This window comes from Saccopteryx leptura, chromosome 9 (assembly GCF_036850995.1).
Source record: "Saccopteryx leptura isolate mSacLep1 chromosome 9, mSacLep1_pri_phased_curated, whole genome shotgun sequence".
Lineage (NCBI taxonomy): Eukaryota > Metazoa > Chordata > Mammalia > Chiroptera > Emballonuridae > Saccopteryx > Saccopteryx leptura.
In genome coordinates, this window is record NC_089511.1 from 60,340,879 (window position 1) to 60,368,398 (window position 27,520).

The 27,520-nt window shown below is 39.4% G+C and overlaps 1 protein-coding gene across 23 annotated transcripts in view; it reads right to left on the reverse strand.

Annotated features, from left to right (window-relative positions):
- ANK3 (ankyrin 3) overlaps positions 1–27,520 on the reverse strand; it is a 755,326-nt gene that overhangs the window by 173,470 nt on the left and 554,336 nt on the right. For all 23 annotated transcript variants that reach the window (XM_066348428.1, XM_066348429.1, XM_066348430.1 and 20 more), the window contains one exon: positions 5,371–5,469. In XM_066348428.1, the coding sequence (XP_066204525.1) occupies positions 5,371–5,469 (99 nt within the window). The remainder of the gene's footprint in view (positions 1–5,370; positions 5,470–27,520) is intronic.

Sequence of the window (27,520 nt, forward strand, 5' to 3'; positions counted from 1 at the left end):
CAAGAAACAAACTATAACAAAATTTAACATATATTAGGAAAAAATAATGACGGAAAAAACAGTGACAGAAAACTCAGTTTCCCAAAAAGTGGTAATCGGTGTACTTTGAGAATATGGACATGAAGTATGCACTGATAAACCAAGGATTTCTGAATTCCTCTAGGCCAAGTTATTTGTCCTCATTTATCTCTAACATAAAATGGAAGTTCAGGAAAAGAAAAAAATGAAGGTTTCCCTTGACTACTCTCAGGGTACCATTCCCTCACTGTCACATACATGCGTTCCTTGAAAGTAGGAGGTTCATGGGTGTAAGTTCCCCACACTGGCCAGCAGAGAGCCTTGCATACATAGAAAAAGCTCAGTAAATATTTGTGTAAACTGAAAGACTTCAGCTCATATCAGACAACCGGGATATTTCTGCCTAAAAAATTCCCTGTGAACGTTCTGAACCAAAGTAGAAACTACGGAGCAAAAAAGGAATGGGAAAATATCTCATATGCAACACTGCCACCCCCGACTGAGCATATGCACTCGTTTATTTCCTGGCAAAACATTCCTTTGCTTTATGTTTTAATACAATCTTTGAGGAAAACATGAAGTAAACAAACAAACAAACAAAATCTGAGAGAACAAGTGACTCAGTGAGAGGAGAAAAGCAAAGCAGCGGTCGATAAAAGAAGAAAATGGTTTTAATGATATACAAAATACGATATGTGGTGGGTAACAGGTCACTGGGGAAGGAAAAGAAGACCGTAAAGATCATTTGCCATATGGACAGGAGTCTTACTGCCTGTGGCACCTTTGTCAGGCTAAAAATATGGATCCATTATGATGGGCTTTCTTAGCTCAGAAAGATGAAGGTCTTGAAGTATTAGGCAGATGGCCTTAACAGTCATTTAACAAATATTTATTGAAGGTCTGCCATGTGGGTTAGGCACTGATTTAGGTGCTTGGGGTAACCTACTGAGTAAATCAAAGTTCTTGTTTTCCTTTTAATAAAAGAGAGAAGTGAGAGAGCACAAAGGCTAAGAAGAAGTCATTTGAGTTGAAAACACAAGTGGAGATGGCAGAGATCTGGGACAAGCTGAGGGAGTTTTAAGCCTGAGAGAAGAGGAAATGAGAACAAACAGGAAGCAGAATAAGGCTAGTTGTCTGGAAGATGATAAGGAGCCACAGAAGAGGAGATGAGGCAGATAGGTGGTCAGATTCTTCTAACGCGTTTATTCTCAGCACACGGGGAAACTTGCGGGTTAATGTGGTAGATGTGGCATGTTTACTCATCCTTTCCCAAACGCTACCAAAAACATTAAAGGAATTTGAAAGGTAAAATCCACAAGGGCTTGTACGCATGCGTGCATGTACACCTACATACCACGAAATGAAACGAAACGGGATGGGCAATGTCCACAAGTTCTGAAATATGAAAAGAGGATTTAACTGCATTGATTTACGCAGCAGAGGAGAGAGGGCTGAAACCTAAGTGTTTGTAGAGGGATATAATCAGTGGTATGCTGATAAATGTTTAACAGCAGCTCTTTGAAAAAAAATGTCTTGGTGTATAATATATATATATACATAATATATATAGATATAGATATATAGTACCTATTGATAGTATCTGCCAATCTCCATGATATAAAGACTACTACAATGACCAAATTTAAGCTATCAACATAAAGTCACTGGATGTGGAACTGGGAAGAGATGTATGTACACAACAGGCTCAATGATCTGGCTCCAGATCACTGGGTATAATAAAGACATCTGATTTACCTCATACTGCCCTAAAGGCAGGGGGTATGGATACACAGTATCTTGCAAAGTAAAGAGGAGGCTCAGTGCTGAGAGCAGGATGGGTCCCCCTCTGGACAGAGAGGTCGGGTCACCAGGCCCTTCTCGCCTAGCAAAGCCAGATGCCTGTCCGTGTATCTGTAGGAAACCAGAAGGTTAGTCTCTGGAGAAAGTGAGCCAGCGGGATCCTGGATGCAGGGGCCCAGGTAGAGCAGAGAGTAGTGAGGGCTCTGGCCTGAACAGGTGCTCACGGAAAAAGGGACAGTAGAGGTGTTGTATGGCATCGAGAGTAGGACTACTCGGGTTCAAATTCTTGCTTGGCCACTAACTGAGATGTCTTGAGAAAACTATTTTATTTTGGGGGGTCTCGGTTTTCTAATCTATAAAAAGGATGTAATAATAATATTAGTACCTTATAGGGTTATTGTGAGGATTAAATGGGTGAATTTATGTAAAGTGTTTAGATCCTGTTATGTAGTAGTCACTCTATTTAGTTATCACTGTTATGATTATAATATGCCTATAGGATAGGGACACTGACAGTCCCTTTTCTTTTTCCTTACTGTATGTAGATCGCGATTTTCAACCAATGTGCCACTGCACACTGGTGTGCTGCTGCAGGAATTCTTAAAATATCTGACTATTTAGTCAGGGGCACTGACCGCTTTCCCTTAGATTGTCAAATAAAAAGATGACAACAGCTAACAGAATAGCTGTTTGATGTGAATAAATCAAAATTATACGTATTTTTTTTGGTCAGACTAGCAAAAAATGTATTTTTTTGGTGTGCTGCCAAATATTGTAATTAGCTTATATTGTGCCATGAGATGAAAAAGGTTGAAAATTGCTGCTGTAAATTATTCACACAGGTGTACACTGCAAAAGGTTGAAGGATTTGACTAAAAAATCTGAACTTCCCAGGGAAAAGGACACCTAACCCCATTAGAGGACCCCTGCAAACTCCCACCACTGGCACACCTGAGTGGAGCCCTGCTTAACTCTCATGAGCTTCCACTCAAATATCAGTGCCTGACACTTACTAATGGGTCCACAGACATTCACGGGAAATCCCCACATGGAAGAGTGAGCCAAAGCCAACAAAGAAAAAAATAAGAATTCTGAGGAATTATGGACACACGAGAGGCAGAAAAAATTACATTAAAGAAAATTTATCTTGAATGTCCTCATAGAGGTAATATAAAATCTTATATCAATAAAACAAGAACTGGTTGCTTTAAGAAAAGAAGCTATCAAGAAAAAAAGAAGCTATCATGGAATAAGAAAATGTTCTTATATATTAAAAGTATAGAAGGAAAAAACAAGATTTCTCAGAAAAATAAACTATAGATAACAAGATGAACAATAGGAAAAAAAGATGAGACGATATGATTTTTAATTCTGCCTGTATTGCTTGGATAAAAAATTAATTTTAAAGAGATCAATGGGAATTAATCAGAGGGTTTTTAGGCAGGAGGCTGACAGGATTTGGTTGACAGTTCATGCGGCCACTCTGAATGCCAGGTGGGAACTGGAATGTAAAGAAGCCAGAAGGAAAAGAGGGAACCAGTATTGAAGCTGTTACAATCGTTCAGCAAGAGATGCTGGGGCTGAGCCTGACCAAGCGGTGGTGCAGTGAATAGAGTGTCGGGCTGGGATGCGGAGGACCCAAGTTCGAGACCCCGAGGTCGCCAGCTTGAACGCAGGCTCATCTGGTTTGATGGACCCAAGGTCGCTGGCTTGAGCAAGGGATTACTTGGTCTGCTGTAGCCCCATGGTCAAGGCACATATGAGAAAGCAATCAATGAACAACTAAAGTGCTGCAATGAGAAAAAAAAAAAGAGAGAGAGAGATGCTGGGGCTGAGACAACAGCAGCAAGTACAAAGATACATGTGGATTATGTGAAAGGAAAAAGAACAAATATGGTTTAGATGAGAAGCACTCAGAGGCCCAGATGTCATCACACACAATAAAAAACTGTGACTTCAATTCTGTAGGATAATACCTCCATCAGCTTGCCAATCTAAACTCTGCATTTCAGATGAATGATGGAACTGCTGAGACCACCTCAACCCTGTGTCCATCTCTACCAGAGTAAGAAACACTGAAAGGGTGCAAACTGAAGTAGTATGTAACTTTGTTGTTTTAATAATGCTTAGAAATTAAGGCTCTTAATAGAGCTTCCAAAATCATTGATTAATAAAAATAGTAGTGATTATGAGCTAGTTCCAAAATTTATTTACAAATATTCTCTTTTTCATATAATGTCAAATGGTTTTACCATGAAAAAATCTAGAAGACACTTGGTAAAATAATTTTTTTCGGGCCATCTTCATGTGTTATTTTCAGATACATGAACTTTTCCTGTGGCACCAGCCGACGAGCAATCTTTCCAAAATTTTTGTTCTTTATCACTCTAATGGCATTCTTGGCTTTTTTACTAGTCTATGAACTCTCAAGAAATAAACTAAGAGGCTGAGGAGAGAGAGCCAGCGCCCTAACTCCAGAGAATCTAGACCTTACAGTCTTTTCCTTCCCCAACAAGCTATCATTTCTGAACTATGAAAATTTCATAGGGTCAAACCAAGCATTAAGTGCATCTGATAAAAATAAAAATAAAAACTGTCTGGCTGGTGGTGGCACAGTGGATAGAGCAGGTTCACTGGCTTGAGCATGGGATCCTCAACATAATCCCATGGTCGCTGGCTTGAGCTCAAAGGTCACTGGCTTGAAGGTCAAGGTCACTGGCTGAGCAAGAGGCAGTGGCTCAGCTGGAGCCCTCCAGTCAAGGCACGTATGCGAAGCAGTCAATGAACAACTAAGGCGCTGCAATTAGAGTTGATGCTTCTCATCTCTCTTTCTTCCTATCTTCCTGTCTTCCAGTTTCCTGTCCTCCCCTCTCTTCTACTCTTCTCTCTCTCTTTCTTAAAAAACAAAACAAAATAAAAAACACAAATAGCTCTTTGGTAGAGTATATTCTTTCTAATAGCTTCATAAACCCAAACTGATTTTGAAGTTTTCCAAAGATTTGGTGAACATAACCACTCTAATGGCTAAACTGAAACTATGGCATTTTCTATGTCATTCAAAAGGCTGGGTTAGGCCCTGGCCGGTTGGCTCAGTGGTAGAGCGTTGGCCTGGCATGCAGAGGTCCCGGGTTCGATTCCCGGCCAGGGCACACAGGAGAAGCGCCCGTCTGCTTCTCCACCCCTCCCCCTCTCCTTCCTCTCTGTCTCTCTCTTCCCCTCCCGCAGCTGAGGCTCCATTGGAGCAAAGATGGCTGGGGCGCTGGGGATGGCTCCTTGGCCTCTGCCCCAGGTGCTAGAGTGGCTCTGGTCGCAACAGAGCGACGCCCCGGAGGGGCAGAGCATCGCCCCCTGGTGGGCAGAGCGTTGCCCCTGGTGGGCGTGCCGGGTGGATCCCGGTCGGGTGCATGTGGGAGTCTGTCTGACTGTCTCTTCCCATTTCCAGCTTCAGAAAAATACAAAAAAAAAAAAAAAAAAAAAAAGGCTGGGTTAAATAACCAGTAAAGAGATTCAAAGCTAAATCATCTAATGCCCCTAAACCTAGGAAGAAATTACCTTGGTTTTTGAAAGAATGGGGGCAGCTCGGTCAAGCAGCATTTCCACCACCTGCTCGTGTCCACTCCTTGCTCCACAGTGCAGCGGTGTCAGACCATCCTATTGAACAAAGGGCACCATCTTCAATTAGCTTCGATGGGGATTTGCATAATTGCAGAGTATTTCTTGAAGACTCAGTGCAGCATTGAAAATGCTGTGGACCAGTCAGCTTCAAACACTTACTTACATATCTGATACAGTAATTTCATATTTTAACAATAACTAAATTTTTTTATAGGTTTAAGTAGTTGAGAATATATATTTTCCCATATATAAGGATACTAACATTTAAAAATATAACTGTTCCACTAGTCTTGGATATCCAATGGTATCTAAATACTATAAGTAAATTGATATATAACCACTTAAAAAATACAGAAATAGACTTTGAAAATAGGAATTTTACATTGGTCATTTTTCCTCTTGCATTTTTATTTCTATACCTCTTCTCCCACATAATTTTATCTTAATGTGATATAATTTAGGCTTGAGTGGTTTATATTGATTACCATATCATATTTCTCTGCCATGAAAATATATAAATTTAAATTTAAAAAAGGTTTATAGATTTCCTAAGAACATAATATTTAAGTACCAAAAATAAATGATTGAAATGATCATAATTATTCCAACATAATTGATCAAAACATCAAAAACACATTACAAATTTTATGATATTGAACCAGAGTTACGATTTATTAAAAATTTCTCTTTTGGCCCTGGTCAGTTGGCTCAGTGGTGGAGTGTCAGCCTGGTGTGTGGAAGTCCCAGGTTCTATTCCTGGTCAGGGCACATAGGAAAAGCAACCATCTGCTTCTCCACCCCTTCTCTTTCCCCTTCTCTCTCTCTCTCTCTTCCTCTGCCACAGCCATGGCTTGATTGGTTTGAAAGCATTGGCCCCAGGCACTGAGGATGGCTCCATGGAGCAGGGGTAGTCAACCTTTTTATACCTACCGCCCACTTTTGTATTATCTCTGTTAGTAGTAAAATTTTCTAACCACTCACTGGTTCCACAGTAATGGTGATTTATAAAGTAGGGAAGTAACTTTACTTTATAAAATGTATAAAGCAGAGTTACAGCAAGTTAAAGCATATAATAATAATTACTTACCAAGTACTTTATGTTGGATTTTCGCTAAGTTTGGCAGAATAAATCTTTATAAAACAACTTACTATATAGTTAAATCTACCTTTTTATTTATACTTTGGTTGCTCTGTTACTGCCCACCATGAAAGCAGGAATGCCCACTAGTGGGAGGTAGGGACCAGGTTGACTACCACTGCCATGGAGCCTCTACCTCAGGTGCTAAAAATAGCTCGGTTGCAAGCATGACCCCAGATGGGCAAAGCATCAGCCCCAGACGGGAGTTGCCAGATAGATCTTGGTCAGGGCATATGCGAGAGTCTGTCTCTCTATCTCACTCCTCTCACTTAGAAAAAGAAAGAAAATATTTCTCTCTTGATGAGATTTCTTTTTTTTACAACTAGTTCACATATGTGCTAATGAATATTACTTACTGCTAAAATATTTTGGCATCAATACTATCCCAGTTTTTGCTTTTATAAATGTTAGTGCTGAGAAATCTTGTTGGCATAAATAAGTCGATGTACTTTTGTCATTCCATGGTCACTAATTCTCTGAATTCATTCTGAATTACATGCCAAAATCACTTAATAATATTTCACTAAAGATTTTAAAAATGATCTGTCATAAGACAACTTCATTAGGTCCTTCATTTTTGTTGACAGCAGTAAGATTTATAATCACCCAATATACAGAATCATTACAGGCATGTAGTTCTTAACAAAACACCAATATTTTGAACTCTTCCCTTTGTTCCCCTCATATTTGCCCTCTTCACCCTTAAAATTCATGTAGATAGAGTTAGAAAATTAGACCTTTTTATCATATTAGAAGAGAAAAACATTGTATTAAAGAATAGGTGGGAACAGAGAATTAGTAGGGAGTTAAGGACATAGAAAGTTATTCACTTAAAACTATCTAAATGGCCTTAAACCCTACAGAGAAGTTTTCACACAACCCAACTTATGTATACTCCAACTTGAAGATTCCTATGGTTGACGACACCTGCTCACACCTGGAAGTAACTAGCGTGTAAGCAATTCTTGAAAGTATCCTCCTATATAATCAATCCTATTTCTAAACTACTAGCTAAAGCTCAGTAGAATTAAAATACCTTAAAAATGAAATGTGAATCACAAAATAGTACATGATCTGATCTGAATATTCTTTGGGCATGTTTAAATACTCTGCCTTTTATGCTGATGTGACACGTTTGCTCTTATAAGCCAAAGTAAAGCAATGTAACAGTCTTTCAAGTTGCAAACAGCATTTTGCTAATAAAATAAAATCTGAGAACAAATAGAAAACACCATGAAGTCCAAAGATCTTCCCAATAATATAAACCTGAAAATACCTAAAGGAGCCATAACAATCATCACATTTACCTTCCAACATAAAAATATATTTCATATTCTCTCAATGTAATTATCTTATATGGACTTAAAGGTCAAATTTGTTTTTTTCATTTTTTCTGATAAGCAGACTGACTGTAAGACATAAAAGAATATGTGTAGACTTTTTCAAGTTACGCTCACACACACACAAAATAATTTTAGCCCAACTCATTTATCTTTGAAAATAATCTTCCCCAAAGCAAAATGCTACATATATAAGGAATTCAAAGTATTTGGCAATCTAAGAGCAAAATCTACCTCAATTCCTTAGTCTTTAATATGTACTTTCCTTACAGACATACATTTTTATTAATTTCATCATTAACATTTTTTAATTATGGGAAATTTCAAACTAAAGTAGACTGAATAGTGAGTGTAATGAGCTTTTAGATATCTAATGCTCAGTATTGACAATTGGTGCCTAAGGATCAATCTTGATTCATTAATACCCTGACCTCTTTCTTCTTCTTTCTTGTATTATTTTGAAGCAAATCCAAGACAAAACATGATTTTATCCTCACAATTACCCCTGTGTGGAAGGTATCATCTTTATTTTATAAATGAAGTCTCTAAGGTTCAAAGAGGTTAATTATTCATCCAAGGTCACACAATGCAGAACTAGACCAGTGCTGACTGTGAGAGACGATCAAAGGATGTCTTAGGATGGGTTATTAAGACAAAGACCCTCTGCTTAAACTCTTAGCCACTCTTAGCCTTCCTTATCTACATTCTGAAGCTGCTACCTCTGATCTTTGGCGTCTATACTTATAAAAAACATATAGAATCCCGAGTCTCTTTTAGGAAAGGTGACCGGTTTCCTCAGTGCAAGAGCTGTGAAGTGCTATTGTTCTAGCCATCATTATGTTCCCTGTATCACCTGGTTTAAATAATAAAGTTGGCTAGCTCCCCAAAGTCAGTTCCTAGCTGAACTGCAAAGAACTACCTGAAGCACAGCTCTCTCAACAGTAGCTTTACCTGCAGTATTTTTAACATTGATTATAAGTGGCTGATGACTTTGGATCTTTTGCAAATGTCCTCTGCCACTTTTCAAAAGCGCACGGCTCTTCAAATAGCCAGACTCCCGGCAGGGGAGGTGCCTCATCAGGAAGCTGTACAAGATGTCACAACTGCCTGGCTCACAGGCCGGGCAGGACTGGTTGCTGAGACCTTCACAGATCAGTGGAAAACTGGTAACTAGAGTTAATGTAAGACATTTACTTAGCATCACTGTTTTAAAAGTCACTAAGGTGGAGACAAGACCTGCTGATCCCCAGTGAAGACTGAAAAGTACCTACCATTTAATGATTCACACTTAAGTCAGTTAAAAAAAATAAGGAAAATTAGCAAGCATTGACTCTACTTAAAACCCATTCTTGGGGCAAAAGATAAATATTTAAATTTTGAATTAATTCCTTTAGCTTATCATTCAATCTCCTGAAGCACTGTTCTGATAATGACACCCGTGTGTTTAAAAGATCTTCAGCAACTATCATGCATGCCTCTGCCAAGTCTAAATTCCTCAGGTTAGGATTCAAACTCTCTTAACATCAGTCCCTGCTATATCCTTGGGCGTCCCTATTCCATCTACTTCAATTAACAGACTCTTCTTAGCAGTGCCTGGCAAAAGCTTACCATTTCCTTATTTTTCTGCTTTGCCCACACGACTTCATGTACCTGCAAATTTTCTTTCCACTTTCTCCAAGACCTAAATCCCTACTGTTTTAAAGTACAGTGTTTCTTTGAATCCTTTTCCAAAATTACATATGATCATTCTACCTTCAGGTCCTCTATGTACCTCCTCTTTGGGAACCTACAGAGTTTGACCTGGTATTTTAGTTATCTGTGGGGATGTGTTATCATTCCTCCAGTCTGCTTCTGAGGACAAGGTTATTCATTTAAGAGAGATTTAAATCTCAGAAAGAAGGTAACTGTAAGGCCAGTGCCCATGGCCATGCAGGTTCCCATTGGATTTGGGCAGACAGTAAAGGAACTGTGGAGCCAGAAAATGGTGGGTCAGCCCATTTCTTCAAGTCTCAAAACAGCAGACGCGCAAATTGGCAGAGAAGACCGCTTCCCTCTCACTCAGAGATCCCAAGCCCTGACCCCCTCTGGGCTCACCGGACTCACAGGCCCCCACCAGCCTCTGCACTCTTCAGCAAAACAGGCTGGCTGAAATACACCTTCCCCGGCAAACAATAGCAAACCACCGCCCCTCCCCATGAGGCAGGCAATCCACAATTTACAATCTGCCACCGGGAGGGCAAGCACCACAGCCTTCCACAGACTACACACACATGGCGCTGCCCCATGCCAATGCATCATTTAGGTGAAATACAAGTGAGCAAACCTAACACAAGTTTCATACCTGTTTACACAACAGTAACTCAGTACCATTTCCATGAAAGTTGCTTTGAAATAATGATTGAATGAATGAATAAACGGAGTGAGAGAATAAGTAGATTTTTTGGTCTAGTCTTTTAAAAAATGTTTTCTAGTTAGTTGGTTAAAAAATTTCTTTCCTTGTTACCCTTTTGATTTAATACTAGACTCATTTTATAGTTTAGAAACACTGTTAAAATAACTTGTCTTTCCTTCCAGAAAAGTGAAATTTTTGATAGATAAGTGACTTGTAAAATGGAATTAAAGAATACGACTCAGTCATTTTAGCTCTCAGAATAAGAGAATAAGAAAAACATCAGAACCTTTGCTCTAAATTAGATTTTTTTTCCTCTTTCTAGTTCAGAATCATATAAGCTTTAAAAAAGAGCTATTGTGAATATTGTACTTTATAGCACAGCAGGGATCTGCTCTACTCTTTTCCCTATAATTAGAGTAATGTATATTCTAATACAAAATAAGGATTCTTACCTGTTCCTAACTCCTAGAAATTTACAGTTAATGTAGAGTGTCACTTAGAATGGGTCCTGGGCCAAAAAGCAGTTCACTTGTATGCAAAAGCATGACCTTTAGTTCAAAAATGCTTGCCAAAGGCAATTCTTGGGGCTCGGGAGGTGGCTTTAAGAACAGCGGCATATGCATTTGGACAGGATAAAGAGAGTTGCCCATAGTAACATTACGGGAGGGAAATGCAATTGCATGGAGTTAGTCTTTTTTTGCCCAATTCCTCTGAATTTTAAAGTACTCATATAATGATTAAGTATTCCCCTGGGCAGAATTCTGAGGCAACACAAACTGGCTAGGCCAGATCTTATATTTCATTTCAGTGACAGAAATTTTATTAGTGGGGTGGGAAGTGGCATTTTGCTGGCTGAGTGACTCTTGCGTTAGCCTAAGAGCCAAATGTTGCACAATTGAAGGTCAAAAAGACCGACTCTCTTTCACGTCTGGTTTTTCTGAAAAGCACAGAGCAGGGCATTAAGTTAACACACCTAGGAATACTGAGAACAGAATATGTCCATGATAGGTTGAATTAGATCAAAGTCCAAACTGAAATGACACAAATTCATGACTTGGGAAATGCTTTCAAAAAGAGACATATATTTTGATCTGTATCCTCTAGTTTCCTTTCTTCTAAGCAAAAAACTCACTCCGGAGAAGAAAAAGAAAATCAAACAGAGAGAACTCTGTGAATATATACATTTCCTATATTATGGATGTAAAGCAGGATATGAGATTTAATTAAAATTGAAAACAGGCCCTGGCTGGTTGGGCTTAATGGATACAGTGTCACTCCTGCGTATGTCCCAGGTTCGATCCCTGGTCAGGGCACACATGAGAAGCAACCATCTGCTTCTCCTCCCCTCCCTCTTCCCCTCTGCTCTCTTGCAGCCAGTGGCTTGGTTTCTCTGAGCGTCATCCTCAGGTGTGAGGATAGTTTGGTTGATTTGAGTATCAGCCCCAGATGGGGGTTGCTGGGTGGATCCCTGTCGAGGCGTGTGCAGAGTCTGTCTCTTTATCTCCCCACCTCTCACTTAAATTACTTACTTACTTACTTACTTAATGAACTGAAAACAAAGAAAAACCAGGTACTGCTCCAGAGAGGAGAGTTATGATTACAACCAGATAAATTAAAAAGCATCAATTATAGTCTAATAGCTACTCTCACATCTGTATTTTTCACTAAACATTCTGACTTTATCTTCATTTTATGTGCCTTAGGCAGTTGCAGATTTGGCATAAGAGGAAGTGAGATAACATTTTTGAAGCCCCTTTATTGTCATTAACTGTGTATTACAGGCATTTTAAACTTGTGATCTTACTGAGTCCCTCCAGTTTGTGAGGATGGCATGAGAGGTTCCATTTATAGATGAGAAAGCTGCTCCAGAGGATTATTGCACCTCCCCGAGGTCACATGCCAGTAAATACTTGAGGTTAGATTTTAACCTCAGGCTTGCCTCCCTCAGAGGGATCGCATGCCTTCTACTACACCAACCAGTTTCCTTTAAAGATCAAGAATTCATTTCTGCCATTTATATATAAAAGAAAGAAATATCTCTATTTGCCTTCCTTGATGTCCTACCATACATTCTGTATATTTAGTAGTAAACTAATATAAGGTATAATCCTTTTGGGGGTTTTTTCTGCTTGGAAAATGACAGCTTTCTGAATCTAAAAATAAACCCTATGCTATTTGTTGTAACTTTTTCTATTCTGTACATGGTTATTGTCCCTCCTTTCTTGTCTTCTTTTGAGTTGAGTATTATTTGTTATTCTAATCAGTGAATGATCGTATAAATCAGTGGTCCCCAACCTTTTTTGGGCCACGGACCGGTTTAATGTCAGAAAATATTTTCACAGACCAGACTTTAGGGTGGGACAGATAAATGTATCACGTGATTGAGACAAGCGTCAAGAGTGAGTCTTAGACGGATGTAACAGAGGGAATCTGGTCATTTTTAAAAAATAAAACATCATTCAGACTTAAATATACATAAAACGGAAATAATGTAAGTTATTTATTCTTTCTCTGTGGACCGGTACCAAATGGCCCACAGACCAGTACCGATTCAGGGCCCGGGGATTGGGGACCAATGATATATATCATTGGCTATCTTCTTACTTTGGATTTTTAACCCACTCTCCTTTTAGAGGGTTGCCCTGGGGATTACAGTGTGTATTCTTAATTTATCAGTGGAATCTAAATAATATATTATTCATATATTATATGATAATAAAATATATTGAAATCATATTTTCCCTGGCCAGATAGCTCAGCTGATTAGAACATTGTCCCGAAGTGTAGAGGTTGCCGGTTTGATATCCAGTTAGAGCACATACAAGAGCAGGTAAATGTTCCTGTCTCTCTCGCGTTCTCTCCCTTCTTTTCTCTAAAATCAATAAAATAAACATTGAAAAAAAAGGAACAATATTATACGACTTCATGTATAATGAGAATTTTGGAATATAACTGCATTTTACACTATTAGTTTAATCTTTTGTGCTATAAATATCATACATTTTACTTTCATGTGTTATACACCTAATAGACTGACATTGTTATATAAACAATCAACTTTGAAAGATTTTAAGAAAACAAAAATAGTCCTTCATATTTATTTACATAATTTATTATTTCTAGCTCTTCTCTCTTTTACTTAGATCAAAATTTCCATCTGATGTTATTTTGCTTCAGATTAAAGAACTCCCTTTGGTATTTCTTTCAGTGAGTGTCTGGGGGCAACAAGTTTTCTCAGCTTTTGCTAATTGGAAACTGTCTATATTCTGAATTTATTATGGAAATATATTTTTACTGAATAAAACTTCTAGATTGATATTTCTTTTTACTCAGTCCTTTAAAGATACACTATTGTCTTCTGACCTCCAGGGTTTCTGATGAGAAGTCAGATTACAGGGACAGACAGACAGGGATAGACAGGGATAGACAGACAGGAACGGAGAGATGAGAAGCATCAATCATTAGTTTCTCCTTGCGCATTGTGACACTTTAGTTGTTCATTGATTGCTTTCTCATATGTGCCTTGACCGCGGGCCTTCAGCAGACTGAGTAACCCCTTGCTTGAGCCAGCAACCTTGGGTCCAAGCTGGTGAGCTTTTGCTCAAACCAGATGAGCCCGCGCTCAAGTTGGTGACCTCGGGATCTCGAACCTGGGTCCTCCACATCCCAGTCCAACGCTCTATCCACTGCACAACTGCCTGGATTAATTGTGGTTTTAATTTGCATTTTTCTAATGATTAGTGATGTTGAACATTTTTTCATCTGTCTATTGACCATCTGTATGTCCGCTTTGGAGAAGGGTCTATTCATTTCTTTTGCCCATTTTTTCATTGGACTGTTTGTCTTCCTGGTGTTGAGTTTTACAAGTTCTTTATAAATTTTGGTTATTAACCCCTTATCAGACATATTGTTTAATATGTTCTCCCATTGTGTGGTTTGTCTTTTCATTCTGTTCAGCTTGTCTTTAGCTGTACAAAAGCTTTTTAGTTTCATATAGTCCCATTTGTTTATCCTGTCTTTTATTTCACTTGCCTGTGGAGATAAATCAGCAAATATATTGCTGCGAGAGATGTTCCATTGATCTTTTGCCTGTTCTTATGCCAGTACCAAGCTGTTGTGAGTACAATGGCCTTGTAGTACAACTTGATATCAGGAAGTGTGATACCTCCCACTTTATTTTTCTTTTTCAAGATTGCTGAGGCTATTTGTGTTCTTTTTGGTTCCATATAAATTTTTGGAATATGTGTTCTATATCTTTGAAGTATGTCATTGGTATTTTAATTGGTATTGCATTGAATTTATAAATTGCTTTGGGTAGTATAAACATTTTGATGATGTTTATTCTAACTAACCATGAACAAGGTATATGCTTCCACTTGTTTGTATATTCCTTGATTTCTTTATCAATGTTTTGTCATTTTCTGAGTACAAGTCTTTAACCTCCTTGGTTAAATTTACTCCAAGGTACTTTATTTTTTTGGTTGCAATAGTGAAGGGGATTTTTCCTTAATTTCTCTTTCTGACAGTCATTGTTGCTGTATAAAAATGGCTCTGATTTCTGTGTATTAATTTTATACCCTGCCACCTTGCTGGGCAAGGTACATTTATCAGGTCCAGTAGTTTTTTGACTGAGACTTTAGGGTTTTCTATATATAGTATCATAACATCTGCAAATAATGATAGTTTTACTTCTTCTTTTCCAATTTGGATGCCTTTTATTTCTTCTTCTTGTCTAATTGCTGTAGCTAGGACTTCCAGTACTATGTTGAATAAGAGTGGTGAAAGGGGGCACCCCTTTCTGCTTAGGGGGATTGCTTTTAATTTTTACCCATTAATTATGATGTTGGCTGTGGGTTTTTCATAGATGACCTTTATCATGTTGAGGTACGTTCCCTGTATTCCCACTGTGCTGAGAGTTTTGGTCATGAATGGGTGCTGGATTTTATCAAATGCTTTTTCTGCATCTATTGAAATTATCATGTGGTTTCTCTCCTTCTTTTTGTTTATGTTAGGGGTAGTCAACCTTTTTATATACCTACCACCCACTTTTGTATCTCTGTTAGTAGTAAAATTTTCTAACTGCCCACCGGTTCCACAGTAATGGTGATTTATAAAGTAGGGAAGTAACTTTATTTATAAAATGTATAAAGCAGAGTTACAGCAAGTTAAAGCATATAATAATAATTACTTACCAAGTACTTTATGTCAGATTTTCGCTGTTTGGCAGAATAAATCTTTATAAAACAATTTACTATATTTAAATCTATCTTTTTATTTATACTTTGGTTGCTCCACTACCGCTCACCATAAAAGCTGGAACGCCCACTAGTGGGCGGTAGGGATCAGGTTGACTACCACTGGTTTATGTGATGAATCACATTGATTGATTTACAAATATTGTACCATCCTTTCCTCCTCAGAATAAATCCCACTTGATCATGATGTATGATTTTTTTTTCATATATTGCTGAATCCTGTTTGTTAATATTTTGTTGAGGATTTTAGCATTAAATTCATCAGGTAAATTGGTCTATAATTTTCTTTCTTTGTATTGTCTTTGACTGGTTTTGGAATTAGAATTATGCTTGCCTCATAAAAGAAGCTTGGAAGTCTTACTTCCTCTTGAATTTTTTGAAATAGTTTGAGAAGGATAGGAGTCAGTTCTTCTTTGAATCTTTGGTAGAATTCACCTGTGAAGCCATTTGGCCTAGGACTTTTGTTTGTTGAGAGTTCTGTGATAACTGTTTCGATCTCATTTGTTGTAATCAGTCTGTTTAGATTTTCTGATTCTTCCAGATTGATTTTTGAAAGATTATATTTTTCAATAAATTTGTCCATTTCACCTAGGTTGTTTAATTTTTTGGCATACAGTTCTTCATAGTATTTTCTTACAATATTTTGTATTTCTGTTGTGTCAGTTGTTATTTCTCCACTCTCATTTCTAACTTTTATTTATTTGAGTCCTCTCTCTTTTTTTCTTGGTGAGTCTGGTTAAAGGTTTATTGATCTTTTCTACCCTTTCAAAGAACCAGCTCTTGGTATTGTTTCTTTAGCCTCTATGTCATTTATTTCCACTCTAATCTTTATTATTTCCTTTTTTCTACTACCTCTGGGCTTTATTTGATGTTCTTTCTTAAATTCTTTTATATTCAGGATTATGCTGTTTATTTGAACTTTTTCTAGCTTTTTATGGTAATGCCTGTAGTGCTATGAACTTCCCTCTCAGTAATGCTTTTGCTGTGTCCCATAAATTTTGACTTCTTGTATGCTTGTTGTTATTCGTTTCTAGGAATTTTTAAATTTCTTTTTTGATCTCAATGTTAACCCATTTGTTATTTAATATCATGCTATTTAGTATCCATGTGTTTGAGTATTTTTCAGTTTTTCTGGTATGGTTGATTTCTAGTTTCATGCCATTGTGATCAGAGAAAATGCTTGATATGATTTCAATCTTCTTAAATTTGTTGAGACCGCTTTTGTGCCCTAACATGTATATGGTCTATCCTAGAGAATGTACCATGAGCACTTGAAAATAATGGATATTCTGCTGCCTTAGGGTGAAAGGTTCCAAAGTTATCTATTAAATCCAGTTGATCTAGTGTGTCTTTAAGTCTGCTGTTTCTTTGTTAATTTTCTTTCTTGAGGATCTATCTAGTGATGTTAGTGGGGTATTGAAATCCCCTACTATTATAGTATTGCTGTTGTTCTCGCCCTTTATATCCATCAAAGTCTGCCTTATATATGTAGGCGCTCCTATATTCGGTGTGTAGGTATTTATAATGGTTATATTTTCCTGTTGGATTGCTCCCTTTATCATTATGTAGTAACCTTCTTTATCTCTTATTATAGACTTTGTTTTAGAGTCCATTTTGTCTGATATAAGTATTGCTACCCCAGCTTTTTTTTCATTTCCATTTGCATGAAATATTTTTTTTTCATCCTTTTTTTTTTAGTCTATGTGCATCTTTTGTTTTGAGATGTGTCTCTTATCGACAGCATATGTATGGGTCCTGTTTTCTTATCCACACAGCTAATCTATGTCTTTTGATTGGATCATTTAATCCATTTACATTTACGGTTATTATTGATATGTAGTTGTTAATTGCCATTTTATTCTTTAAAGCTATCTTTCTCTTTTACTATATTCTTTTTCCCCTTTGTTGTGTTTACAACAGGCCCCTTAACATTTCTTGCAGCATTGGTTTGGTTGTAATAAATTCCTTGAGTTTTTTTCTGTCTGGGAAGCTTTTTATTTCTCCTTCAATTTTAAATAATAGCCTTGCTGGATAAAATAGTCTTGGTTGTAGGCTCTTGTCCTACATTACTTTGAATATTTCTTGCCATTCCTTCTGGCCTCAAGTGTTTCTGTTGAGAAGTGGACGTCATCCTTATGGGGGCTCCTTTGTAGGTAATAGTCTTTTTTTCTCTAGCAGCTTTTAATATTTTCTCTCTTATTTATTTATTTTTACTACAGCTAGAGTCCAAGTCCTAATGACCACTCCTTCTAGCTGGAATTAGGAGCAGATTCCAGGCTAAAGTAGGCATTGGGGGCATTGAGACAAGAGGAATAAAGGAGACACTATACATTAAATAAAGCAACAGAAATAAGACTGTCAATACGCACAGTAGATATCTTCAAGGGATAAATAAAACTCGAATATTCAGGCAAAGCATAGTAAATGGCCCTGGTGTTCACAAGAAATTAGATCAGTTTACCTGCTACTTGGAAGAAATGCTCTGGGCTCGTTCATGGTGGTGTGAGATGGGGTCAACAGCCTTGGGCACCTTTTTACCTTCAGTGGCTTGTCCCAGCAGGCTGGGCAAGGTCAGGTCACAGGTAGCTGGATTAGGGCTGGAAGAGACTGAACCCTCCCTCTGTGGAGCAAGGGGGCAGCTTACATTCTCATGTTCCTTTTTCCCAGAGCAAAGGCATGTCTCTGGTGGTGGTCGAGAAGCCTGGCAGGCTTTAGTTTAATGACCTTTCTTTCAACTCTTGAAGCAGGGCCCTGATGGAATCAATACTGTATTCCTGATTGCTCCCTCCTCCTAAGCGACTCTTCTCTGAGTGCCGCAGGAGAGCTTGTTTGGCTGGTGTCCTGCTTCCCTTTGCTGGTGTTGCTGGTTCCAGGGGAAATATTCACTTTAGATTTGGGGAGTGACTCAACCCAGGAGTCAGGATGGCTGTCCCTCAAAGTGTTTGTCCCTGTGCCTCCTAGATTACTCTCTCTTCCTTCTACTCCAGTCCTCTCATCTCTCCCCATGCCCCAGAGTCCCGGGTGAGTGGTTGTGGAAAGGTTTTCTGCGTAGGCCCTTTAAGAAGAATCCTGGGTCTGAGAAATCTCTCTCTCACAAACAGTATCCTGGCTTGTTTCACAGCTAAATACTGTCCATATGCCTCTTCTAGTCTCTGGGGCTGCAGGCTGGGGCTTTGGTCTTGGGTCCCAGAACCCCCCCTCTCCGCTAAACTCCCTTCGCGCCATTCACGCCTGGGAGCTGGGCAGCCCTCTCCATGTTTCCGCTTTTTCTGCCAGTCTCTGTGGCTTCTTCAGTGTTCCTTGGTTAAAGAGACCTCTTAGTTTAGTCCAAAGTTGGTTTTTCCAGATGACGGTTTTTAAAGTCAAGTAGTAATTCACTTTGGTTCTGGGAGGTGAAAGTTGGTACGTCCACCTACTCCATCACCATCTTGCCATTCCCAAAAGTTGTTGACATGGTATTTATTTGATATTTGATCTCTTTGCTTTCTATGCTTCAGTTTGGATGATTTCTGTGACTTGTCTTCAAGTTCACCATTTTTTGTTTTTGTATTTTTCTGAAGTGAGAAGTGGGGAGGCAGAGACTCCCACATGCGTCTGACCGGGATCCACCTGGAAAGCCCACTAGAGGGTGATGCTCTGCCCATCTAAGGCATTGCTCTTTTGCAACTGGAGCCATTCTAGTGCCCGAGGTAGAGGCCATGCAGCCATCCTCAGTAACCAAGCCAATTTTGCTCCAATGGAACCTTGGCTGTGGGAGAAGAAGAGAGAGATAGAGAGAAAGGAGAGGGGGAAAGGTGGAGAAGCAGATGGGTACTTCTCCTGTGTTCCCTGGCTGGAAATCAAACCTGGGACTTCCACACACCAGGCCAATGCTCTACCACTGAGCCAGCCAGCCAGGGCCAAGATCACCAATTGTTTTATCTGTGTATTCAATCTGCTTTTTATATCATTGAATGAATTTTTTAAAATTTCAGATATTTTGTTTTTGAATTCAAAGATTTCTAACTGATTCTTTTTTTTCTAAAGGACGAGATATTTCTCCTTAAAGCCTTCTTCTCTTTACTTGTTATGTCTGTCTTTTCCTTCAGATTATTTAACAGATTTATCATACTCAAAGTCTGCTAATTCCAACATCTCAGTCAGCTATGGGTCCATATCTCACATTTTCATATTTCCATTTATGTATAGTAAATTTTAAATTATATATGAATATTATAAATGATACATTAGAAAGGCTCTGGAACTTGTTGGGGCTTGGTTTTAGCCTTTTAATGGCAGGTCTATTTCAGTTAGCCTTACTCCTAGATCCCTTTAATCTTGGGGCACAGTCACAACTCCTAAGGTACAGTCCTTCTGGAGGTTCAATAAAAAGTCAAAGATATTTACTAAGATTCTTTAACATAGTAATTCTCTCTTACAGTAGGTTGCTGCTGAACTCACTTCTCAGTTTTTAATCTTTTAGCTATTATTTCCCTCTTTTTTATTTTGTAGTTTCAGTCTGATATGCACAGTTCCGGGGTCAGCCAAGAATTCTGGGGAGCTTGTATGTTGATTTCAGCACTACCCTATATGGTTCCCTCCTTTCAGGGATTCCCCCCAAATGTACAGCCACCCTTACAGCCCCAAACCTGGTCCTTTGTTCTCAAGCCAATAAAAGTGAGTTTCTGCGTGAGTTCTACAACAGTATGCTGTGCCGACTGTAGAGTGTTTGCCATATAAGTGTTGATCTTATCCTACATTATTTAATTCTTTCAAGAGTTGATTTCACTCCAATTTATGCTTGCTTTTGATTGCTTTGCAGTGTCTCCAAACAAGTTACTAAAAAAATATTTTTCCAGAGTTTATGATTTTCATCAGCAGGAGGCTTAGATCTATAGAAGTTACTTCACCATTACTTGAAGCCAGAACTCTCGTATATTTGAGTAAAAACATGAATATGTAGCCTCTATACACCATACCATCATAAGTTTGTGTTTCTTTCTATCATATACTACTTTCAGAATATTCCTTCTCTAAAGAGAGAATTCTTGAATTTTGAATAGGTAGAAACTAAGTAACCTATCATAAAATATAATTTTAAATATATAAAGGTATTTTTTATATAGTTCTTACAAGATATTACATAAAAACAATCCATTAAAATTGAGGTTCAATTTTCTTTCTTTATTATATCTTTTCTTAGGGGGTTAGGGGAAAAATAATTAAGATGTTTTTAATTGATATCTATAGAGTACTTGTGCGTCTAATGAATGTAAAGTTATTTAAAAGAAATAGGATATGAGCATTACCAACCTCTACAGGAGCAAATAGGAGCAAAAGTAACTTATTTTCTGAACACCAGGACTTGGAACCACATAATGCTGATCTGAAATAACAACAGTCCTGAGCCTCTTTTGTAGACTCTTTAAGAGAACAAGGCTTAAGTGCCATGTGAACTTCACCCAATACATTTAGGTCTCTAATTTAGTAAGTATAATGAGGTTTTCCATATGACGGTTTTCCATATGACGTAGAGTCATTAAGGTAGAAAAAGAGGAAGAGAGAGAGAGAGAGGGAGGGAGGGAGGGAGGGGGAAAGGGAGAGTGAAAGGGAGAAACATGCTCTGTCCATTCTCAAAATTCTTTTCAACTCTCAAAAAACATTCTTTCCTTCAAAGAGACTTTTATGTTGGGAAAACAAGCATGATTACTTGTTCATTTAAAAAAAATTAAGACTTTCTGTTTTTGGAGCAGTTTAAGGCTCACAGAAAAAAATGAGATATAGGCACCCTTGGCCTTTGATTCCAAATATATACTTTCAGTTAACTTTTAACATTTGTTGATACAAAATTTTGCAATGAATATATTTTAAATGACATAAAATATTTTTAAATTAGTCTTGATTAGTGCACTATTTCAAATAATTTTGTCAACATGTCTATATTAGAACCCTGAGGAGGAATATTGTATTAGAATTTTCTCCTTGAAAGAGAATATTTTATGACTATGAAATATTTAACGTATTTGTCAAGTATTTATTCTTAATCAAGTCAATCACACTTCTGGAGATATTATAGAAAGTGACAGTCAGTATCAGTAATTCCTTTATCTTCATATTTAACCTGAGAAATATAATCACATGCATTTCTGAGAAAGGTTAGCTTAAAATGAAAATACATCCAAGTGTCCCCAGAATAGTAATAATTTAACAATTGACATATTTGAGGTACCCTGAAAAACACTTTATTTGCACAAATATCTCTTCAATCTTATAAAACAATTGCAATGCCATTTTACTTCAGGGAGAAAAACTGTATTACCATAATTCCAATATAAAGTCAAGTAAATTAAGACCTTTTGGCAAATGTAACATTAAGGAGTGTATCTTATTTCTATATATTCAGCAAACACTTATTAAACATCCATTATAAGCCTAAAAGTGTGCAAAATGCTACAAATACTAAGATGAATGTAAGCATCTCAGTGTCAAGATGTAGCTTTGGAAGTGATGCACTACAGGGATTATAAGAGGTGTGGGCAGTGGCTCCTTGCTAGGAAGGTTGAAAGTTGAGAGACAGGCAAGGTTAGAGCCGCATTCTGGGAATCCGAGTATTGTTATTACCAACTCTATCTGGAACTCCTGCCATCTCTGAAGCACTAAATAGAAGCACAGCTGCCTTTATTATGAGATGAAGAAGTGTCAGTGAAAAAAGAAAACTAAGAAGATGCCACAAAGTCTTAAAATGGTTCTGAATTTAGGGTTCATATTGAGTCTCTGATTTGTCTGTGAACTGATGCAATAGAAAATGAAAGTGACAAGAGACCATCCATTGCAAAGTGTCTTCCTTCAGCAAATATACAAATAAACATGCTAGCTTTCAGAGAACATGAGTTAAATGGAAAGAAACAGCAGGCTACCATAAGTAGCCATTCTTAGCAAAACACCTTTGTCTATAAAGAAACAAAGTCATTAAGACATTGTTGAAAAAGGAAACAAATTCCAAAAATAATTTTAAAATTAGGATTGAAAAAAATTGCCTTAATATGTGTTTAAATCTCAGTACATTTGCCATCACTATTACAGATACTTTACATACTTACTCTTGTCAATGCTGCACAATAACAAGGAACTAACCAGTTGATAATAGCCAGCATTTTGATACTGGGAAAATAAGAAAAGCTTTTTTGAAATGAGCTAAATAGAAACAGAACCACAAGGCTCAGCGGTTCATCAGGTCCTAGCTAAACTCCTTCAAGAAGATTCACATAGCACCATCCTTTACGCTCTCCAACTTTATTGAGATATGATTGACATATAACATTGTGTAAGTTTAAGGTGTGCAATGTGATAATTTGATACATATATTGTGAAATGTTTGCACATAAGGTTAGCTAACGCATTCTTCAACTCACATAAATTTTGTTGTCTGATGAGATCATTAAAGCTCTACTCTCATAGCAACTTCCGAATATACAATATTGCTAGCTATAGTCACCATGATGTACCTTAGATCCCTGAGGCTTATCCATCTTATATTTGATAGCCTTTACCCTCTGACCAACGTCGCCCCACTTCCCCCACCTTCCAGCCACTAGTGATCACCATTCTATTCTTTGTCTTTATGGGTTTGGTGTTTCCAGAGTCCACAAATAAGTGACATCACACAGTATTTGTATTTCTGTCTGACTTATTCAATTAGCATAATGCCTTGCACTTAACATAAAGTCCATTCATTTTGTTGCAATGTCAGGATTTTATTTTATTTTTATGGTTGAATGATATTATCTATCCATATCTATCTATCTATCTCACACTTTTGGGGGGACAGAGACAGAGAGAGAGTCAGAGAGAGGGATAGATAGGGACAGACAGACAGGAACAGAGAGAAATGAGATGCATCAATCATTAGTTTTTCGTTGCAACACCCTAGTTGTTCATTGATTGCTTTCTCAAATGTGCCTTGACTGTGGGGCTACAGCAGATCAAGAAACCCCTTGCTCACGCCAGTGACCCTGGGTCCAAGCTGGTGAGCTCTGCTCAAACCAGATGAGCCTGCGCTCAAGCTGGCGACCTCAGGGTCACGGACCTGGGTCCTCCGCATCCCAGTTCAACGCTCTATCCACTGCACCACCGCCTGGTCAGGCAGTCTATCTCACATTTTTTAAATCCATTCACTCATTGATAGACACTTAGTTGTTTCCATGTCTTGACTATTGTGAATAATGCTGCAATAAACATGGGATTGTAACTATCTCTTTGAGATAGTGATTTAATTTCTCCTTTGGACATCTACCCAGGAGAGGAATTGATAGCCTTTATTGAAATTGCCAATCATCTTTGAAAATGCAGTTTGAATGCTGTGTTCAAGCTATATCAACTAACCAATAAAGATGTAATATATATATAATTTTTTAATATCAATTGGTATTTTTCTGTTATAATATCAAAAACTTCAACTCTTGTTCGCTAGAATTATCCACTTCTTTGTCCAGCCTCCTCCCCTGCTGACCCTGCAACTCTCCGGATTTGAGGGTGGTGTTATCAGTCTTATTACGATATTTATGAGTCTCTCTCTTCTCCTTATGGGACTCTAGTGCTGGGTAGATTGTTTTTATTTCATGGTGTCCTACAGATCCTGCAGGTGTTCTTTATTTCTTTTAATTCTCTTATCTTTTGCTCCTTTGACTGGATAATTTCAAATGTTTTGTTTGTTTGGTTTCCTTGGAAAAGTCTGATATTAAAGCTCTCTATTGAATTCTTTGGTTCAGTCATTGCATTTTATTTCCAAAACTTTTTTTTTTTTTTTTTTTACAGAGGCAGAGATAGACAGGGGCAGACAGACAGGAACGGAGAGAGATGAGAAGCATCAATCATCAGTTTCTCGTTGCGCGTTGCGACTTCTTAGTTGTTCATTGACTGCTTTCTCACATGTGCCTTGACCGCGGGCCTTCAGCAGACCGAGCAAGCCCCTGCTGGAGCCAGCGACCTTGGGTCCAAGCTGGTGAGCTCTTTGCTCAAGCCAGATAAGCCCGCGCTCAAGCTGGCGACCTTGGGGTCTCGAACCTGGGTCCTTCCGCATCCCAGTCCGACGCTTTATCCACTGCGCCACCACCTGGTCAGGTTCCAAAACTTCTTTGGTTCTCTTTTTGCTTTCTATTTATTTGCTGAACTCATTTGTCTCGTATTTACCCCCATGATTTTACTACATTGTTTATCTGCATTTTCTTGTACCTCTGTATCTTTAGGACAATTATTTCAAATACTTTCTTGGGCAATTCCTATGTCTCTCCGTTTCTTTGAGGTCACTTATCAGAAGCTTACTGCATTCCTTGGGTGATGCCAAGTTTCCCCGATTCTTCATAATCTCTGTGGTCTTGCACGGATGCCTGTGCATTTAAAGAAGCAGTCGCCTCTTCCAGACTGGACAGGCTGACTGGTATGGAAAGACCTTGACCTGCTGAAGGTGTGCTGGAGCACGATGTAAAACTGGTCTGGCGGTGCAGAGCGCCAAATGCAGGGGAGTGGCAGTTCTGGATCCAGGAAGGGGTGTGATATTTCATCAGCTCAGGCTGATGGGATCACAGCATTGGCCACTGTGCAGTCCTCAGTGAGCACTGCAGGGGCTCTACAGTGGCTGCAAGGGCTGTTGGAGTCCGCAGCGTCACCTCCAGGTTCAGTGGCTAGGGACTTGGACCGGCATAGGTGGTGGCCAGAGCTAGTGGTGCACACATACTCAGCTGTGGGGGCCAGGAACAGGTGCCTATGTGTGTCAGGGGCCAGTTTCAGACACACATATATGGGTGAGGTCAGCTGCAAGGTCCCTCCACGGGAGCACTGTGATGGAGGCTGGTGAAAGTCAGGTTGGGGCACGCGGGTCACAGGGGTAGGGACTAGCTGCAGGGGAGCCCAGTGCTGCAGGGCAGTGTCGGGAGACACGACCAGATCTGGGCCCACAAGTAGCTGTGGAGGCCCTGGCTCCTGCTCTGTACTCCTGTGGCTGCAGGGTGTCCCACGGGTTTGTGCATGGCAGTGGGGCCAGTCCTGAAGGTCTGGTCAGGGACATGCAACTGGGGCTTAGCTGTGCATGTGCTGAGTGTTGAAGGCCAGTGACTGAATGGAGGGCTGAGCTCAGGCCCACAGCCACTGTGAGGGCCTTGGAGGTTGTGCATTTCCAAGGCTACAGGACCTTGCCCCTGGTATGTGCATAGCAGTAGAGGCCAGTGATGAAACTCAGGCGGGTGGTGGTGTGCAAATGCACAGCTGGCGGGGCTGGCTCCAGGCATGCACAAGGGGGTGGGGGGGTCAACCACAGGGGTGGAGGCTGGTATGGATCCTAGGCCCTGGCAGTGGGGGGTGGGAGTGGGGAGGGTGCAGGGAGGGGCTCAATGTTGGCGTCTGTGAATGCGAATACCTGTGGGTGAGAACTGGTGAAATCTGCAGGGCGGTCCCTGGTAGTGGTGAGGGCCATTGGTTACTTCAGTGGGGAAGTTGCTGGGTCCTCTGCAGAGCAGGTCACAGTGAAGTGTGGTCACTCCTGCTGCATGGCTGGCACTGGCGGCCCTTGCTCTCTTCCTTGTTCCTTCCCACCCCTATTTACCTTGGCTTTGCCAAGCTCTGGGTGGGATAAAACCAGACTGGATCCTTTGTGCGGTGCGCCTGAAGGTTGGGGAAGCTGGCCACGCGCCTGCTTTCTCTTTCTAGCTGGGGAGTTCCCTCCTGGCGCTGAGTGCTGCCCGCCTGGGGGATCAGATGATATGGGTGAAATGAAGCTGTCGTCTGTCCCTTTTTGTGTAGCTATTTCAGGTTCTTTTGTTCTACTCTGTCACTCTTGTTTCTTAAGTGGATTCCTGAACACTCCCAGAGCTGTTTCATTTGTGGATATCTGTTTAATTGTTGATCATTATGGTGGGGACAGAGGCTGGGGGGGTCTCACTCCATCTTAGTGATATCACCCAGCAATGTAGCATCATGACTTTTACAGTAACTATTCTTAAAGTAACAATATCCAGTGCTCTACCATCTGGGAGACTTTGTGACATCACTGGGGACAACTTCTTTGTACTGGATGGCAAACTGAGACTCAGGAGGGGAAATTTGTCGAGGTCACAATCTCATCACTTGTAGACCACACTTAAGACTAGAGATCAGGTATGAGGGTAAAATAAAATTCACTCTCATCATGCTTTTCCATCTGGTAAGATCTTGCTCATGTCCTACCTAAATTACCCTAGCTCCTGTTAAAGTTTACTTCCTTAAATGAAAGTCCTAGGGGTCTGCTTTTAAACAATCCTTCATTAGGTCAACAACCAGTGCAGGGGACAGAGCAAGGGAACCCGGTCCCTCAGAGTGCTGCCATCTGAGGTGAATCCAGAGTTTTGTTCTGTCTTCACAGGGCGATTGGTGTGTACCAGGCCCGGCTCTTGATGCAACAAGGTAGCCCTAACAGTAGCATTTATCTCGTAGGGGGTGTTTGGGTAGATAATATCTTCTCAATAGCCAATGGACTGCATTGTTAAGATGCATAGTTATGAAAAATTTTGTTTTCTGTTTTTAGGTTTGTCTCCAGGGCTTTCTGACATTTTAGCTAGCTCCATCCCTTTCAAGCCCACACACCTAATCACTCTGTTATTTCAGCAAGAGAGAAGGGAAGCTTTGATGAGAACACAGAACAGCTCACATACTTTAGGTACGCACTGCACTTTCTCCCATAGAGTCTGCCAGGAATTCAGTGTGTGCCCTACTGACATCCCATCCCCTCCCCCCACTCCATGGGGACAACAGAAGAATGAGGGGCCTCTCCATTCTCGGGTTCTCCAAGTATCCCTCTCATTCACACCTCACTCACACAACACAAGAGAAAAGGAAATCCAAGTTAAAACCAAATATATAGTAGAAAGAAATCTACATTTTGTTTAAAATAGGACAGCCTTTCAGAACACGGAAGCAAAGTGGCACAGAAACCAAGGTGCACAATCAGTTTGCC